The sequence below is a fragment of the Anabrus simplex genome, chromosome 1, assembly GCF_040414725.1.
Source record: "Anabrus simplex isolate iqAnaSimp1 chromosome 1, ASM4041472v1, whole genome shotgun sequence".
In the NCBI taxonomy this organism is placed as follows: Eukaryota; Metazoa; Arthropoda; class Insecta; order Orthoptera; family Tettigoniidae; genus Anabrus; species Anabrus simplex.
The window spans coordinates 921,822,445-921,842,750 of NC_090265.1; the positions used below are offsets into that span (position 1 = coordinate 921,822,445).

The window sequence follows — 20,306 nt, forward strand, 5'->3', positions numbered from 1 at the left end:
TGCATACAGAGTATAACAGCCTGCCTGAACATTGGCGGGAAGCAGCTGGGGAATTAGATAACTTTCTTCTTTAGCATGCTGTTCGTCTGGTTCATAAATTTTCTGATACTACTGGTATGTAACACACTGGTTCATCATAGTATTCCAACTATTCAATACCTACTCTGAGGCAGTGATCGGAATGAGCAGTGTGCACACTTAACAGAATAATGACAGAGGAGTGTTCACGACTGTCTGTGGCCTGGTCATTCCAGCTCTGGATGTGGAGAATTATCTAATCGACAGTACCTGTTAGCTACACAGCTAAGGAGTTTGATCCTCTATGGACGTTAACATACTCTTTGCTATCTGCTTAATATGGACTCCACGAAAGTAATAGTATAGTAGTCATGGTGATGTTTTGGTGATGTTGTAGCAGAGGATGATTATTTTGTAAGAATAAATCAGCAACCTATGACATTTCAGTGTTCTTATGAAGTAAAACATTACAAAATGGTGCTGAAACCCGTTTGTGGAACAGTCAGCGGCAAGAAAGACGCGGACGGACAACAGCAAGCAGCATCATGCAACATCGCCGTATCAACAAGAAACGAGCTAACGCAAGTAAGATCTCTACTTACATTCAATTTCTTAAGCAATGGATATACATTTGAAGGAATATACATAATTATATACATTACAAACAGACTCACTTGAAGTGTTGCGAAACATCAGTGTACGTTTCAAAGTGCGTCGCAAGAACAGTGAATATTACAAGTGTGTAAAGCCTCTATTGACAGGATCAGTACTATACAAAACCAACGCTTAAGATTTAACCATTGTAAAAACATAATACAGAAACCCGGACTGTTTACGAATGCAGTGTAACTTCAGGTTGCAGTGAAATACCAATTCTTCTTCTTCTTCTTTTCTAGCCTATTTCAGTCCACTGCTGGATATAGGCCTCTTTCATATGCTTCCATTGTCTTCGGTCTTGAGCCACTTGGAACCATCCAATTACATTACAGATATAGGTTAAAGACAGGAATATGGTTATGTCCATGTACGTAGTGTGTGCTATTTTCATTAACGGTATTCGTGCATAATTCAGTTCAGTGATTTAAAGATAAAAATTTCATTGTTCCGTATTGAAAGTATTAACGTTAAAATTGAATAATTGGAAAAGACACCTACTGCTCAGTTTACAGTTTCAAATGCAAACATTTTACAGACTGAAAGACGCATTCGAACAGCAACCAGATTGTCGGAAACTAGACTTATTCAAAGACTACGAACAGTGATCAAAGATGGATATGATGACATCGAAATGGAAATATTAGCACAAAGATTACACAAACTACTACTAGATTTGAGCAAAATTCAGAAACGAATACAGGCATTGCAGGAAGACAATGTGAATGAGCGGGATGCAGAAGAATGTGAAAACTGTCAATAGAAGGCCGAAAACTAATTGCAGTAGCAAACAAGAAGATCACAGAAATTAGGTTTCCCCAGCAGCAATCAAATGCAAAGAATGAAACAACTATTCTTCAGTCTGCAATCGTGAGACCACGCTTACCTAAGCTTGAAATTAAACCTTTCATGGGCACCTTTTCAGACTGGCCAAGATTTTATCAGCAATTTGAATCAGCAATTCACAATAATTCGGCAATTACGCCAGTTGACAAACATCTGTATCTATGGAACTTGGTAGAAGGAGAAGCCAGACATCTCATCAGTTGGCTGAAAATGTCAGAGGAAAATTACAAGATCGCACTTCAGAAGCTGAAGGAACGCTTCGACAACATTAAATTACAGCAACAGGAACATATCGATATCTTCCGTATCTTGAGAAAAAATTCAGATCCAACTACTACCGAGTTGAGAAGCATATATAACAGTTGCCAGATGAATATTGCAGCTCTTAAAGGACTTGGGTTTGATTCCTGCATGCTTGTTTCCTTTTTATCTGCAGATATTTTACGCGCTTTCCAGATGAAACAAAATTCGCCTTGTACACTACACAGGGCGATGATGGTAACTTGGATACCCTGATGAATTTCCTGGACAAATGGGTACTCAGCAAAGAAAAATCAGAGAATTTGAACGAGTTCAGTGACAGTTTAACTCATTGCAGACCGTGGACGGCGTAAGACGTTTAAGCTTGCTCCTATGCTGCGGGCCGTGGATTGCGTAAGACGTTTATATTCGTCATCTATGCATTCTTACACCTTAGTTAGGATTGCTGTTTGTAGCAGGAAGTTGGTTGATCTTTTTGAGATAACCCTCGCGTTGAGTGGGCTCATGTTTATCTTAGCTGTTTTAGCGGAAATATCTCAGCACTTCCTCGCGCGTCAAGTCGGTACTTGAGATTCTAATGCAGTGCGTGTCGTTCTTACCGAGTGTAGTATAATGGCTTATAAAACACAGTTTCTTACGGAAGATTAATTAGGTATTAGATATTGTTCACAATGATTATTCTGGTGATGAACTTATTCCTGAAATAGACTCAGACAGTGAAAGTGAGAGTAACGAGGAAATTCCGATTCCCGAATCTGATAGGCCTATAGAGAAAAGTGACGTGCCTGATACATATCATCCTAGTTATTGTCCACTCGTTCCACCATTTACAGAGAATTCAGGTATAAACGTTCAAACATAAAATAAGCAGGATATTTTGAGTTACGTATTTTCATGAATGACGAATATTATCAATATGTGTATGAGCAGACCAATCTATACGCGAGACAAGTGATAAGTGCGGAGCCCCGGCCTTTCACAAAGAATTCGATCATGCAATTGTGGAAACCGATTAGTCCAAAATCCTGATATAAAAATGTACTGGACCGAAGACACCGTTTTTCATACTCCGATAGTTTCTAAAACAATGTTCTGAATACGCTTCATATTCTTTCATTTCTTGACTTCGGTGACAGTAATCATTATGCCGAAAATACAGATAGGCTGTATAAAATTAGACGTATTTTGAAACCTGTGACACCAGATATCACACCCTAAATATTTGCTAGAGGTAAGCACAAAGTATCATTTTTGTAACATTTGTAGTTTAGGAGTAATTTTAAATTGTATTAAGTGATGCACATCAAGAGGGCCAGGCATGAAAATGGCTGGTCCAGGCATTCAAGTGTCCTGCTCAGAAGCAGGTACTGAACGTGTTAAGAGAAGAGTTCTCTACAACAATGAATCTACACACCAGTCAATACAAGAAAGAAATAAAAAAGAGTAAGCATACTGAACAGCAAAATAATCCACCAAAACTAACGTACAGCGATGAAACAAAACCAAACCGAATCACATGCACCTTTTGCGATAGAAGAGGCCACTGGAATAACGAATGCCATAAAATAGTCTCGGTTGCAGCCAGATCAGAAAAATTAAGGAAAAATGGACGATGCTTCATCTGTTTAGGCAAAACCACAAAATGAAAGACTGTAGAAAGAAAGATCAGAAATGACGAGTCTGTAGTAACACAGGACATCATAAATCCATTTGCAAGTCACCCCTGACCCAGGGGAGTCACTTACGAAAGAAACAACTGTTACAGCCGTCCATACTACAGAGAAAAGGCATACACAATTGCATGAGATGTTTTTAAACACAGCATTAGTGTGGATTTCTGATCGCAATGTCAGTCAGCATATGACAAAAATACTATTTGATGCCGGAATTGAACGCAGTTATATCGTCAAAGATCTAACAGATAAACTAAACTTGGAAAAAATTGGAAAAGAGTCCTTAATTATTTCAATGCTTGAACATCACGGTAAAGCAACAATACACAACTGAGTACGATTTCAACTTACAGGAGCAGCCACGGGAACTGCAATCAAGATAGAAGCTTTAGAAGCTACACATACTTTACAAGCTCTGAGACCAGTCCCAATGGATATTAGGCAACAATTCAGCAGTTTAAAATTTGCAGATGCGGATGAAATATCGAAGAACATCTCTATTGGAATATCAGTTGGCACTGATTACCATGAACGTATCTTCCAAGATGACATCATCCGCTTATCAGACTCACCATTCGCAGAAGTATTTTTGGTTGGATTCTATTTGGAAGTTGCTTGGGATTTTGATAAAAGAAACAACTTCATACTTCATTCACTCAGAAACAGACAACCTATTGAGGAGATTCTGGGAGCTAGAGAGCATCGGAATCAGGGATGACGAAACTCGCAAATTCACAGCCAAGGAACAGAAGATCTTGACAACAACCAATGAACAATTTGCGATAACTGAAAGATGGTGCACAGTATTCCTACCTACGCAAAAGGATGAACCTAATCTACATGACAACAGAAATATTGCATTAAAGTGTTTTGATAGTTTGAAGAAGCGATTTGCAAGAGATAAGAAATACGAAGTGCGCTATATACAAGCAATGCAGAAACACATTGAGAACGAACAAGTTGAATTCTGTAGTGAGCAATAACAAAGAGGCAAAACATTCTTCATGCCACATCATGCAGTAATTCGAGATGATCATGAAACAACCAAACTGAGGATCGTATTTGATGCTTCTTCACATAAGAAAGTCGAATTGTCTTTGAACAGCAACTTAGAATCTGGCCCCAATCTGAATCCAGATTCAACAGCAACCTTACTTCGGTTACGAACGTTCAACAAATACATTGCAGCAGATGGGAATCAGAGCTTTTTACAGTTGATTCTGAATGAGAAAGACAGAGATTCCACTCATTCTTTCTGGTTTAAAATGATTTGTTCAGAAGAAGGATGGCTGAGAACCAACGAGACCACAATATATCATTTCTGTCAACTCCCATTTGGGCTGACATGCAGCCCGTATCTGCTGGCAGCAACTTTAAGACAACTAGCAACGGTGATGAAAGACAAATATCCAAAGACAATGTGTATGTTGACAATCTAGCAGCAGGCAGAATTGATAGACATTTATACAGAGATGAAAAATTATTTCAATGAGATCAGCATTCCACTTTCCAAATGGTTATCAAACTCAATAACAATGAACCAGATGTGGCGAGAAACGATAGAAGTGGTCCGCCAAAATACATCTATTTTAGGCATTCCAACTGATACGGATACAGATGAATTCTACTTCTCGTTCAAGAATACCATAAGTACAGCAGCACTCATGCCTGTACTAAAAGAGTTGTCCTGAAGACTGCAGCAAGAATTTATGATCCATTAGGCCTCCTATCACCAGCAACAATTACAGGAAAGATTATTTTCCAAGAGCTTTTGCCACATGATTTAGTTCAGAAGTGGAACCACTGGCTAGAAGGTTTAAAAAGCCTACATACAGTTAAAATTCCACGATGGATAGGATCTTGGATCAAGCAAGACCAGACCAGAGAATTGCACATTTTCAGTGATGCCAGCAAACAAATATATGACGCAGCAGTTTACATCAAGACGACCATAAACGAAGATGTCAGGATCGAATTAATCACAGCCAAAAATCGACTTGCACCAGTTCAGAAAATATGCTTACCACAGCTAGAACTCATGGGAGCTATCATAGCAGTTCGTCTTTCGGAGTATGTCAAACGTGAACTACACTTGGAATTACACCACGTCAAATTTTGGACCGATTCAACCATTGTATTATACTGGATAAGAGGAAATGGGCCGGAATGGAAGGTGTTCTATCTTGAACAGAATACATGAAATTCATCGAAGGTCACACCCAACGTAGTGGCGTCATTGCCCCGGCAAGGAAAACCCTGCAGATCATATAACAAGAGGGCTAACAGCAAATCAGCTGTGTGAAAGTAACTCATGGTGGCATGGTCCAGACTGGCTTGTAAAACTAGAAGAGTATTGGCCAAAATCAGTTGAAATATCAAAAACAGAACTTGATAAAACAGGAACAGAATGAAAGAAAACAGTTTCCCATGCTACCGCAGCTAAACAGACAGAAGCGATTTTCGATATTACAAGATATAGTAGATTAACCAAAATTCTCAGGATCATAGCATGGATTTGGCGATTTACACGAAATACACGCTATCAAGAAAAAACGTTAGGCCCACTCCAATTAGACGAAATCCAAACTACAAAGCTGTTTTGGATTAAACATTCACAGAGAGAATCATTCTCAGAAGAAATAAAAGCACTACAAAAAATGTCAGAACTACCCAAGCAGTCCAAAATTAGAAAGTTTTTTCCATTCATCAAACGTGACATCCTAAGAGTTGGTGGACGTTTACAATTTGCCAGTTTAGATGAAAACGAGCAACATCCCATTATTTTAAATGGTGACCACCATTTCACAAAACTGTTAGTAGAAGAAGAACATAAAACCCAATTTCATGTAGGAACTTGAATTTTGTTGAGTATTTTAAGGACAGACTTTTGGATACTTCGAGGATGACAGATCATCAAGAAAATCATTGGACAGTGCTTACCATGCAAAAAACTAAAAGCAAAGGCAGCTTCAGAAGTTGAACCCCCTCTTCCGGCAGAATGCGTAACTCCTAGCAGACCATTTGAGACCACTGGTGTGGATTTTGCAGGTCCGTTCTATTCCGAGAATGGAGGCATATTACAGAAAAGATACATTGCATTGTTCACATGCGCTGTCACACGCGCTGTACATTTGGAGCTTGTGACATATGAGTACGGAGTAATTCATTCACACCTTACAGCGATTTATTGGACGAAGAGGTTTATGTCGAACAATTTGGTCCGATAATGCACGAACATTTAAGAAAGCTGAAGGAGAACTTAGCTCATTATGGGAAAATCTGAAAACAGAAGAGATTGTGCATTGTGCGCTGACACCAGCACATTTTCTTATTGGTGATAACACAACAAGGCTACCAGACAGAAAGACCAATGTTGAGGATAGTAACAAAACAAAAGAAGAAATGAATCAGATGGCAATCTTTCTTCTTCTTTATTCGTGTCAGAAGTATCAACTTTACTTACAGATATTTAACAAAAACCAACAAGATATCTACATTCCAACTATACAAATATACAAGTCTATTATACAATCACAGATAGAGCAACAATATTCGAGAGAGATGGCAATATATAGTCGAACGCGCTGCTTGATGGGGAGGATTCTGGGAGAGAATGGTACAAACAGTGAAAAGCGGTTTGAAGAAAGCCTTAGGAAGCAGGCAGTTCGATGATGAAGAAATTTACACAGTTCTCGTCGGAACTGAAGCAACAATCAACAGTAGACCCTTGAAGTATGTGGAAAACGATCCTCAGCATTGTGCGCTGACACCAGCACATTTTCTTATTGGTGATAACACAACAAGGCTACCAGACAGAAAGACCAATGTTGAGGATAGTAACAAAACAAAAGAAGAAATGAATCAGCTGTGGACACATTTTGGAAGCAGTGGAGGAACGAGTATCTATTGGATCTAAATCGTTTCCATGAAGTTCAGCAACGGAACCAGAATCGTCCACTTCTTCAACAAGGAGATCTAGCGCTGCTAAGTGACGATAAACTACCAAGGCAAATTTGGAAGCTAGCTAGAATCTCCAAACTCATCATAGGACAAGATGGGAAGATCAGGTCCTGTGAGCTGACTGACAAAGAGGGAAGAGTGTTTCGAAGACCCATTCAACTGGTACATCCATTGGAGTTGAGCAACCGTGATACGGCTCAAGGTGGGGTGTGTGGAGAGTTATCTAATTGACAGTACCTGTTTGCTACATAGCTAAGGAGTTTGATCCTCCATGGACGTTAACATACTCTTTGCTATCTGCTTAATATGGACTCCATGAAAGTAATAGTATAGTAGTCATGGTGATGTTTTGATGATGTTGTAGCAGAGGATGAGTATTTTGTAAGAATAAATCAGAACCTATGACATTTCAGTGTTCTTATGAAGTAAAACATTACACTGGAACTTTGGACTGTTAGATCAGCAATGTAGTACTGTTCATTAAAAGTGAGAAAATGTGCGGTTTTTCATTTGATCGAGTATTTTATATGATAACATTGCTTTTAATCGCGACATTTCTACAGACATCATTGTAATGACCTATGTTGATTTCATTTGGGAAGATCACAAAGACAGTCTTTAGGATGTAAAAGGGCAGGTGGAGAGTGATTGTGGCTGATAGAAGAGGGCCTGCCATTACAATGAAAATTCCCTAACCCAGTCTTCACTTGAGAAAAGACATATGGTGACTTTCCCATTATGTTTCTGGGGTAACGTTAAGAGCTATGCAATTTAATACAATTTTACCTACAGCGTGTTTACTACTTAATCTAGAATTCTGTATTCAGTGTAAAATTCCATAGTGAAGCACAGGTACATCAGCTAGTATATAATAAATGTTCATGGACATACACAAATAATAAACAGCACAGCATAATACACGCACAATTTAGAAAACTGCAATGATCACCATAGTTGAATTGTCCATCTTTTCAATATATATACATTTTACAAGGATTATATTGACTGATTTAGGTAAACAATTGGTTTACGTGAAAATTGATACCACACAATACTCAACCTACAATACAACAGACTCAGTAATACTCATGTTATTTTTTTTTTGCTAGTTGCTTTACGTCGCACCGACACAGATAGGTCTTATGGCGACGATGGGATAGGAAAGGCCTAGGAGTTGGAAGGAAGCGGCCATGGCCTTAATTAAGGTACAGCCCCAGCATTTGCCTGGTGTGAAAATGGGAAACCACGGAAAACCATTTTCAGGGCTGCCGATAGTAGGATTCGAACCTACTATCTCCCGGATGCAAGCTCACAGCCGCGCGCCTCTACGCGCACGGCCAACTCGCCCGGTAATACTCATGTTAGAAGAGAATGCAATTAGTGATATTAATTTCCTTATATTTCTTCTTGTTATGTTCACTAGCCATCAATCACTTTGTGCAAGATGTACAGATTATTTCAGCATGTTCCAGATACAAATACTTCTGACATTTTATGCATGTGTACTTTTGTCAACCTTGTCCATTTTGACTCATTCTGGCATGTAGAACATCACTTACAGTTTCCCAGTTCTGCTTTTTTGTTTCCTTCAATAGAATTTTCTTCTGCTGGTTTACACAACCCTTGCATAGTTCCTCTCCTCCTTTGAAGATGTTTGCTCACCAGTTCAGTAGATAATCTTTTCAGGAAGAGTCTGCAAGTTTTTATTTCATACTTGTTGCCCATGTAGATTAGCTGAGAATTTATTCCACAGATATTGAGCATTGCATAAAATTGCCGTGAAGTGCTTGCTACATTGAAGTGGCAGACATTTTATTCACAGCATCGACTTCTGATTTTTTCTTGTAAACTGTAACAATTTCTGGTTTTTCCTGGGGGTCTGTCTTCAAATCATCGTAATGCAAAGATGATATCAGAATAACATTCTGTATTCCTTGGGTATGTAAGAAATAATAGTCGCCTCTTCCCTGAAGCCAAACAAGCTTGATCCCTCTGGCCTGTTTTTAGTAGATACAAATTCATCAGGAAGTTGCTTCATATTTTCTTTCAATGTGCCTATATACACAGCCTTACCTTTTAAAGTTCAAAAACCAAGGTAATGTCTGCATACCTCTCACTGTAATATTACGCCCTGTTCCTCATGTAGGTTCTACCAGCCTTCTGACTATATCTGTTGATTTATTGCTAATGTTATAAACACCTATGTGTTGTTTTCTGGCATAGATCTCTAAATTAAAGCAGTAGAGGACATTTGCCATACTTGTTTGGTTTAGAAGAAATGTATTGCTTAAACCCGCATCTTCCTCTGAAGGCTTCTAGTTTCTCATCAAGTGTAACATTCTATCCAAGAGAGTAAAATTTTTTATAATTATTCACAAATTTTGTGAATAAGTCTCGAACTGATGGAGGGTGATTAATTTTCCTTCTTTCTTCCTTGCTCATCCTGTCATCGAACCTAATGCTTCTGATTAGGTATTTGAAATTTCATAATGTCATCACAAGTCTGAACTTGTCATCACCATCTGTACCCCACAATTCCTCTAGTCTCTGTTTGCTGCCTCTCAGTGCACTTGCCGGATAGAGTAAGCCAATGAAAGCTTTTATTTCTACCTTTTCTGTCAACTTTGCATCCCTTTCTCTGCTGAAATTATCTTGAACATCTCCTATGTACTGATTTGTATACTGAACTACATTATCCTGCATATCTTTGGTCATGAAACAGCTCCATGAATCCAATGGCATCTTTGCATTTCTTGCTTCACCAATGACTTCAGGTAGCTTAGTCAGTATGTTATGTGACCTTCGATGTACTTGGAAAGAACACTGCACCTTTCTTCACTTTGTCACATCATATTTTCCTATAAAATATGTGAGTCTAGCTTAAGCCAGTGAGGAGGACGGACGTATCGTGTGGCGTGCGCCTGCTGAGTGGAGTGGATTAAGAGTGAGGAAGCGGTAAGGTCAAGCGGTCGGCAAGGAGATAGATACGATGAATTGGGTAGACGTAGAGGTTATGAGGAAAGTAGTAAGAGAAGTAATACAGGAGGTATGTCCGTTTGAACAATTAAAGAAAATGCTTCAAGAACAAGGCCAGGAGCAAGAAAAGACGAGACAGTGGATCCAGGATTATATGAAGAATACGAAGGCGATGATAGAAGGCAGCGAGAAAGAACTGGTGTCACTAAGAGAGAAAATAAAAAATATGGATGAAGAGATGGTAAACCTGAAGAAAGAAATCGAATTCTGCAGACAGGAGCGCAAGAAGAAATCCATATTTATTTATGGGGTGGAGGAAGACAAGGCAGAATCTAAAGTGGACATTATTTACAAAGTGGTAGATGTTATACAAAAAAAAATGAAAATAAATTTCAGTGAGGTAGATATAGACAATGTGGAGAGAGTTGGCAAGGTGGGAGGGCACAGGCCCATAAAAGTGTCGCTGCTATCTTCATTAATGGCAGACATAGTGATAAGGAACGCTGGTAATCTACAGTGTGAGAACATTAGAATTAAGAGAGATTTCGGAAGAGAAGAGAGTAGAAATTTTAAAATTCTTAAGAAACATCTTGTGAAAGCAAAAATTCAGGGATTGAAAGCGTATATTAGTGGTCAGATACTCGTGGTGAGCGACAGGAATTGGACCCGTAAGTGGACAATATCGAAACTGAAATTAATGGATGAGAGTTTGAGGCAAGAAGAAACTAGCAGGGCTGACAGTTCGAGGCAAGAAGAAACTACCAGGGCTGATGTACATACTGTAAATGAAGGAACACTGAGTAGATGGGGTTCCTGGGAAGAGATCATGAAAAGAGCTGAAGAAAAAGTAAATGCAAGAAGGATGGAAGTAGTCAGGAATTTAATGGACGAATTAGTGTCGGAAGTCTGCGCGAGGGAAGAAAAAGAACCACAGGGGAAGACAAGCGGACAGAATCGGAGCGAGAATAATGGTTTGAGGGAGGAAGCAGAAGTAAGAAGTGCCGTGATCAAAGGGAGAAGCTTGAGTTTGAAGGACCTATGGGACAAAAAAGGAAAAATGGAAGGAATAATTACGAGAAGTAAAAAGTCAAGTAACAGTAGTAAGTAACATAGTTTGCCTATGATGGAGGACAGAAGCGTAGTTATGGTGGTGTTTGTATGTGTGTATTTACTCAAGTAATGGTGCCTGTATGTGTAGTATAATTGTAATTGAAGTGATGGTGTCTTTAGGTAGAAGATGGATAGACCAAGTGTATGGTATTTATTCAAGTGATGGCATGACGGAGATCGTATTGGTGAGTGATTTATTAGTTAATGATAAGAGGTATATATGTAAGGATATGTGGTATGGAATTGAAGAGAATGATTGTGGAGTGCGATGGATGGAGGATAAGAGAGGTAGTGAAGCTTAGAGGGTATTTATTCAAGTGAAGAATGATAAGAGGTAGATATGTATTGATGTTTAGAAGTTGGATCAGAGTTTAGATGGATGGATGATAAGAGAGGTAGCGAAGTTTAGATGGTACTTACTCAAGTAATGATGTCTATACTGGAATTGAAGTGTTAAATATGAAAGGTGATGATAATAGATATATGATGGATGAATGATAAGAGAGGTAGCGAGGTGATAAGGTGTTTTTAAGTGTACTGTAATTGTATGGCACTTATTCATATAATGGTGTCTTGAGATATAAGATGGATGGATTGCTGAGTTCGAAGGGCATTGTAATGGTTAAAGTACGTATTAGCAGAATGTGAGTGTAACGGAAGTATGGAATCAGCAACCACGAGGGAGTCAAGTAGAGGAAATGTAGTAGGAATGGAATGTGCTAAGGTTAGCGTGTATGGGGTCTGTGACATTCGTAATACCGCTGAAGCATGGAATCAGCAACCCTGAGAGAGACAAGTAGAGGAAATGTAGGAGGAATGGAATGTGCAAAGGTTTGTGTGTATGTTCAGCAGGGGCATGGTGGCGAATGGATGATAAGAAAGATAGCGAAGTTTAGTGGGTATTTATTCTAGTAAAGGTGTCTTTATGGATGGATATTAAAAGAGCGAAGTTTAGAGGGTATTTTTTCAAGTGAAGGTGTATTTATGGATATTAGGATGATAGCGAAGTTTAGAGGGTATTTATGCAAGTGAAGGTGTATTTATGTGTATTGAGACAGTATTGGTTTTGATTTATTAGTTAATGATAAGAGGTACTAGGATAGAATTAGTATAGATTTAATGTTGTAATTAGTTATAGGCTTAATTCAGATGTAGGGGGTGCCCTAGCATGTGAGCTGGTCATCCGTCCATGTTAGAGGCAGCTTAGGATAGATTAGTATAGATTTAGAACTAGTACAGATTTAATGTTGTAATTAGTTATAGGCTTAATTTAGACGTAGGGGGTGCCCTAGCATGTGAGCTGGTCATCCGTCCATGTTAGAGGCAGCTTAAGATAGATTAGTATAGATTTAATGTTGTAATTAGTTATAGGCTTAATTTAGAGATAGGGGGTGCCCTAGCATGTGAGCCGGTCATCCGTCCATGTTAGAGGCAGCTTAACAGATTTAGCTAGGGGTGGAACCTTGCATGGTTGCCCGGTATTCCGCCTGTGTAGGGTCCACCAAGTTAGTAGTATGTAATTTGGCTTAGGCTGGACATTGTTATTTTTCTTTATAACGGATCAAATGGGTATTATTACTGTAGATCTAAAGAAAAATAATAAATCTAAATCTAAATCTAAATCTATAAAATATGTAGCCTACCAGGCATGTCTACAGAACAAGAATCATTCACATCCATCTTACTTTCAGAGTTACTTTCTCTTCCCTCAACAATATCATCATCACTTTCAGATCCCTTGTCACTGATACACTCATTATTACAGTAGTTGTCCCTTTCACAAAGAATTGAACAATTAATTCAGCGTCATTTGTGTTTTCCTGGGTCGAAGCACTCTATGTTTACAGCTGCTAACACACGTACTCAAGTATGTCACTTCGCATTGTGATAGGTTGCTCTGTATCCCACAGCTACATTGATAAGTCTAATAGGGAATGTGTGGACAGAAAGACAGGGAATCCCAACAGGGAATTCCTAGAGCAGTAATAAGTAGCTACTGAAAAGCATGGGCCAATGGAGCTTATCATTTAAGAGATAGGATGTGATGAAAGACTCACATATCTCACAGACACGGCATGACCGACAGAAGGTTAAATGTGCATTTTTATATATGAATAGAAAAACATGTTTTGGCATACTTAGGATAGACTGTTCATTATCAGCTATTGTCCACAAGAAATGATGAAACTCTTACTTTGAAAACATCTCTTCTTCCATTTTAAGACGGGGTCGTATAGAGGTGAGCATCTTCCAGTCTATAGGTACAGAGCTGAGATCTTCCAGTGCCACACTTCGCATATCCGGTGGAATAGGGTTTCCATATGAGTAATCTCCCTGGTGTTTTAATTCCCGCTTCTGAGGTCGAAATGTGAATTCTTTTTCCTTTAGTTTGATATCTTCTGGCCTCACCTAAAGAAGTAAATATTCTACATCAAAACCTAAAAAAATAATTTTCAGCAACTGAATAGTTAATATCAAGACATACGAAGAGAGAGAGGAGCATGAAATGGAACACATAATGCAATAAACACAATAACATGTCAGTGTGGGAAGTGGCAGCAATAGAAAGAGAAAACAATGACAAACATGAAAAAAAAAAAAAAAAAAAAAAAAACAAAGACAATATCCACATCCTCACAGATTACCATCCTCAAACAAATAGGCTTTCTCCTCATCACGCCCAGCTCCTCCACATCCATTTCTTCTCAGTCCCCGGTGAGATCATCCTGCTCACCAGTCTCATCAGGAGGGCAGGCATCAACACTTATTAAGGGGCCATCACAACAGATCCACAGTTCTGACGGGTAAGTTTAGGACAAGAAGAAAGCCAGAAATACACAGAAAGAGACATCAGATAAAGATGAATGCAGTGCAACAGGCAAAATACCAGGAACACAAGACAAACAAAAGTCTTTAGAAGTAGAAAAGATCACAATATGAAGATAAAGTTGGAATTCAAGAGGACATATTGGGGCAAATATTCGTTTATAGGAAGGGGAGTTAGGGATTGGAATAACTTACCAAGGGAAATGTTCAATAATTTTCCAATTTCTTTGCGAACATTTAAGAAAAGGCTAGGAAAACAACAGATAGGGAATCTGCCACCTGGGCGACTGCCCTAAATGCAGATCAGTAGTGACTGACTGACTGAAGGAGACATGGATATGTACAGATCAGTATAAGTAATTGTAAAGGAATGAACAAGTGTAAAATCAAGCCATATACAGATATAGGAAAACAAAGTAAGATAAACATAATGACAGATCAGTGAGGGAAAAGGGAACAATAGAAAGAGTAGAAGACAACTATGAAAATACAAAAGGACAAGTACAATCTCTACATCTCCACATACTGCCATCCTCAAACAGATGGGCTCCTTCATCATCAAACCGTGTTTTTTCGCACCCATTTCTTCTCAGCACCAGATGACAAGCTTGTTTCTGTTTCCCAGCCCAGTCACGAGGGTGGGTGTCAATGCTCGTTGAGGGTTCATTCCAACACATAAGAAGAGTTAATGTGATTACCAAAACATTTTTACCGTTTCCATTAGGAATAATATCTATACTAAGGCCCACGAGAGTTGGAGTCTGATGTTTAGCACCATCGGCAAGAAAAGGTTGATGAACGCTCCTCGAAAATGGTCTGTTGCTATGACAACAATAACAGGGATGCGATATTCAAGGAAGCTATCGCCTTGTGGGTGGATTAATCAAGGGTATATAAATTACAAGTGTACTGTTGCTCAGGGAATGCATGTTCCCTTTTGTTTTGTTAGTAATTTTTCAGCCTAATGCAATAATATTTTGTTTTATTTTGTACTGCATTACCAAATTCCTTTGTTGAATAAATAATTTTGTTTTTATTTTAAATTTCTTTTCCACTAATTTGTTCAAAGAGGATGATTCACTCATTGTACTTCCTCTTAAAACAAAAATCACCACCACCACCACCACCACCATCAGAAAATTATAAAAATCTCATTTAGATCCAGCGATCATCAGACAACCTGGTTCATTGAGCTATAAGATTTTTAGAAAACCAACGCAAACCGCTAATACAAACCATCAAGATTCCATACACCAACATGCCCATAAATGTGCAGCATACTCTAGTATGGTACACCCCACTTTTAGCATCCCGCTGTCTAAAAGAGAGCTTAAAAACAAATTAAACATCATTTGCAGTATAGCTAAATTTAATGGCTACAACAGCTCCTTTATAGAAAAATCATTAATAAACATAAACACCAACCTTCAACCACCTTAACAAAAGAAAAACTTACAACAAATTTTTATCTACTTTTACATTTAATAATAAACAAGTCTACCAAATCACAAACATATTTAAAAAGCATGACATCAAAATAGCCTTCAAAACTTTTAATAGAAACACAGATATTTTACAAAATGCTAATTCTATCCAACAAAGCAATAAATTTACCAGTTCAGGTGTTTATAGACTCAATTGTAATAATTGTAACGCATCTTATGTCAGTCAAACAGGTAGGAGCTTCCATACAAGACACTTAGAGCATGTTAACACCCTGAAATATGACAGATTTTTGAACATGGGACAGCACATGGGTGATAATAACCATAAGTTCACTAATATCAACCAAGACATGAAAATTTCAAAGTTATACAAAAAGGCCCCCTGCTCAATATTACGGAAAATTGTTTTATCCACCTGGAACAGGTTTTCAATCCTAACTTCAATCTAAATGAAATTTCAGAGAAATCAAATATTTTATTTGACCTTTTAATTCCTATCTTTAGTAATCATGCCTCAGATCAAAAGAATTTTCTTTTATAATCCCTTTAAATTCCCCTCTCAGCAGCAGTATTTCTTTCCTCGTCCTTCAACCCCACCTTAGACACCCCTTCTCTCCTTCTCCCCTCCCTCCCTCCCCTCCCCTTCCCCTTTCTCCCTCCACCCCCTCCCTGTTTACCCCCTCTCCTCCTCTCCATATCTACTCCTTTGTTCACATTGCCTGCTTCTTACAGCAAGTCAGTGCTTGTTCCCCATCCACTCTTTTGTTTACATGGCCTGCCTGCTTTCTCCAGCAAGTCAGTGGTTGTTCTACATCAGACATTAGAGGTGAGTCTCATAAATAATTTTTCTCCTTTTTAATTTATTTTCAGTATATATATTCATTCCTAATTCTGGCTATCATTTCCAGATTTACTTCTTCGTCTGAGATCCTAAGTCAACTTAAATACATCATATTGTGATAAGAAGATCAGAACCTTAATTTTTGTTATTATATATAATTTAATGATAATTATTCCTACAACATTGTCTTTATCTGGTATACATATATTTTAGTTATCACATAATTTGTTTAATTTTTATTTGAATGAAGATGGCCACTAAATGGCTGAAACTAATCCCAAGACTTATATAATATCAGTTACTTGGTACATTGTATTGAAAAGGTGGACCCTCTTGTCAATTTATTCTTATAAGTGCAAGTTCGCGTCAGCTAAGAAACACCACCTCGAGGGAGGACCATCGTATGGTGTGCCAAGCATTGTGGGATCCCATAACTTTGGCACCCGCCATCCGCGAACATGTACTGGAGACTCTACAACATCCAGCGAGTTTCCGCACAGTGTCACAATGACTCGCATCCACCGGATTGGGGTCCTACCGCTTTATGTGTCAGTTGCCATTGACACCAGAACACCAATGCCTGCATTTGGAGTGGTGCCTTGCCCGGGATGTATGGACAGAAAACAACTGGCGTCGCATCATGTTCAGTGATGAATCCTTCTCCATAACCTCTGGTGGCCATCATGTGTGGGTTTGGCAGCAATGAGGGCAGAGGGCAGAGGGCAGATCCTGCCCATATTGTGGAAAGGCACACAGGCATATTCCCTAGGATCATGGTGTGGGAAGCCACAGGATATGCATTCAGGTCACCTCTAATAGTGCCTTGGCAGACTTTGATGGCACAGCGATACGTCACAGACAGCGACTAAAAGGGGCCCCAGGGGCTCTGTACTTTGGAGCGTGGGTTGGCGACCACGGGGCCCTTAGCTGAGCCCTGGCATTGCTTCCATTTACTTGTGCCAGGCTCCTCACTTCATCTATCCTATCTGACCTCTCTTGGTCAACTCTTGTTCTTTTCCGACCCCGACGCTATTAGGTTTGCGAGGGCTAGGGAGTCTTTCATTTTCACGCCCTTCGTGGCCCTTGTCTTTCTTTGACCGATATCTTCATTTTTCGAAGTGTCGGATCCCTTCCATTTTTCCCTCTGATTAGTGTTATATAGAGGATGGTTGCCTAGTTGTACTTCCTCTTAAAACAATAATCACCACCACCACCACCGTCACAGACATTCTGCATCCGCACGTCCTACCCCTTATGGCACAGCACCCTGGGACAGTGTTCCAACAAGATAATGCACGTCCACACACTGCATATGTGTTTATGGACTTCCTAGAGCATGTTGAGGTCTTTCCGTGGCCAGCAAGATCCCTGGACCTCTCCACCATTGAACACGTGTGGGATGATATTGGAAGAGGACTCCGTCCCAGTACCAACCTGCGGGATCTGGAGGGACAGTTGCAACAACTGTGGACGAACTTGCCTCAGGAGAGGATCCAAAGGCTGTTTGACACCATTCTGAACCACATAAGGGCATGCAATGCGGCCAGGGGGGGTGCAGCACCCTACTGATCTGGCGCCAACATTCCACCTGTAAATGCCAATGGCCTTGTCTCTTTCATCCCATATTGTAATCAGTTCAATAAAGGCACATGATCTTTCAGCATATGTAGTTTCATTCACTTTTAACCACTCCTTCTTTTTGTCAGGCAGTGTACATCCTGTATAATCAAGCTTCTTGAACATGTTCAACAAAAAAGGATACTAGGAGACATGTTGACATACCTTCTCTGGCCGAATCTTGTATTCAGGACATCGATCAAGTAGTTTACGAAATTCTTCTTTAGACTGTACAACACTGCGAGATAAGTCGAGCACTTGAGGAGCCTCCTTTTTCTTGGTCAGTAAATCATCCAACTTCAGAGCCATGTTTGTCTAAAGTGTCAATCAGTCTTATTTCAATAACTGGAGCAAATAGTCATCAGTCTTCTTTGTTAAATTGAAGTATTGAAGCAGTTTGTTCTTGAGCTAAGAAATAATTGAAATATTAGTCAAGATCACATTTTTAGGAAGAGAGGAGGGAAAATTATGGGTAAATATGTGAAGATTGAAAAACACAATTCAATACTGCTTTTAGGCTAGGCATTCCAATTTTCTTCTCTATGTCTGGGTACCTATTACAACTTATGAGTTTATGGTTAACTGTGAGGTAGTGAAAGTGCAGTGGTTTATGTGTATTAACTCCCATTTTAACTCTCCTCCTGTGGATGGGGGCATTGAATACATCCACACTGCTGTCACAACACCCCCAGGTGCTCTGAATTAGGGCTCTTCCCTTTCTTTTGCTGATACTGTCATTCTTTGAATGGTTGTATCTTTTCCACTCCCCATGATTTGTGTGAAGTGAGGATGGTTTCCGAGTTGTACAATAATCACCACAACTCAACTCTCTTCATATAACTCATTCAGTGTGTGTGAGTGAAAGTCAGATGATAGGTTATTTCTATTTTTGAGCTACACAAACATACAACTAACAACAATAATGGTTCACTTTTGGATAAATGAACTCCAAATTTTGTTGCAGAGTTGATTTCTTTACGTACTTCAGTAATTGTTCCCTAACGTTCTAGACTCACATCATGTTTAGTATACCAGGATTGTTCTAATGTTTTCCAAACCAGGACATACCAGACTGTTTCCACTATGTTGATATGGTTGACTCGGTGAAGTTAAGTGAAAATAATGAAAATAAAAGTTACAATTACATTTAAAAAAATAAATTACGCACTCAATAAATCATATTTTGAACAATCATATCAGTCAAGAAGTAAATTGTGTAGGCCTATTGAAATAACTGTGCCCGGGCAAGTTTTCTCAATCTTGGAATCAAAGTGGGCACACTACCTTTATTTTGGTATTTTATGCTTGTTGACATATGGAAATAAGAAATTATGAGCTGTACTATTTCACTGTAGGTATTCATCTTTGATGCTGTCAAATTTTTTTCAGTATATTGGCACAATACAGCTCAGGGTGACATTCTGTTTCCATAGAGGTAAATTTAAACAAAGCTTTGGCTCAAAATAGATCTTGAATTTAAGCAAATTTGTTGGTATTATCTTCTTGAAAGTATTTCTGAAATCAATTGATATGTTGTATTAGATGCTCTTCATAGTCAAAATGTATGTCCTGAAAGATATCCACTTTATTGAAGCTCTAAACTAGTGCAATAGGGGAAACATCGACCATGCTCTGCTACCATTTATCATGGTCACAGTTAGATTATGTAACAAAATATTGATAATAATATACACCATAAATTAGGGAAGTGACTGGGGATTTCAGAGGTCTCCGTAGTAGGAACAGGGTAATAAATAAGTAAAGAAGAGTTTCGAGTATATTTATGTTAGGACGTATATTTTAAAACTTGAAGTAACAATCAAAATCAACTTTTAACCTAATAGGTCGTGTTACATAAATTTAGTACGTGTTGAAGAGAGGTTAAGTACAGAACAAAAATGGCCGACCGAACACCAGTGGGATCTGAACCCACAACCTGATTTTCTATCGGGATCAACATCTCTTCAACACATACTAAATGTTCGTAACACGACCTAATCGGTTGAAAGTCGATTTTGATTACAATGCAGCCATGAAAATTCAATATTCAATGAAGTAACAACATTATGCAAAAGAAGG

General features: G+C 38.8%; 1 protein-coding gene across 1 annotated transcript in view; it reads right to left on the bottom strand.

Moving 5' to 3' along the window:
- Positions 1-18,536, bottom strand: part of LOC136857517 (uncharacterized) — a 69,187-nt gene extending 50,651 nt beyond the window's left edge. The window contains exons 1-2 of the mRNA XM_067136231.2: positions 18,393-18,536; positions 13,693-13,907 (exon numbers count right to left, since the gene is read on the bottom strand). Of these exons, the coding sequence (XP_066992332.1) occupies positions 13,693-13,907; positions 18,393-18,536 (359 nt within the window). The remainder of the gene's footprint in view (positions 1-13,692; positions 13,908-18,392) is intronic.
- Positions 18,537-20,306: the final 1,770 nt, after the last annotated feature.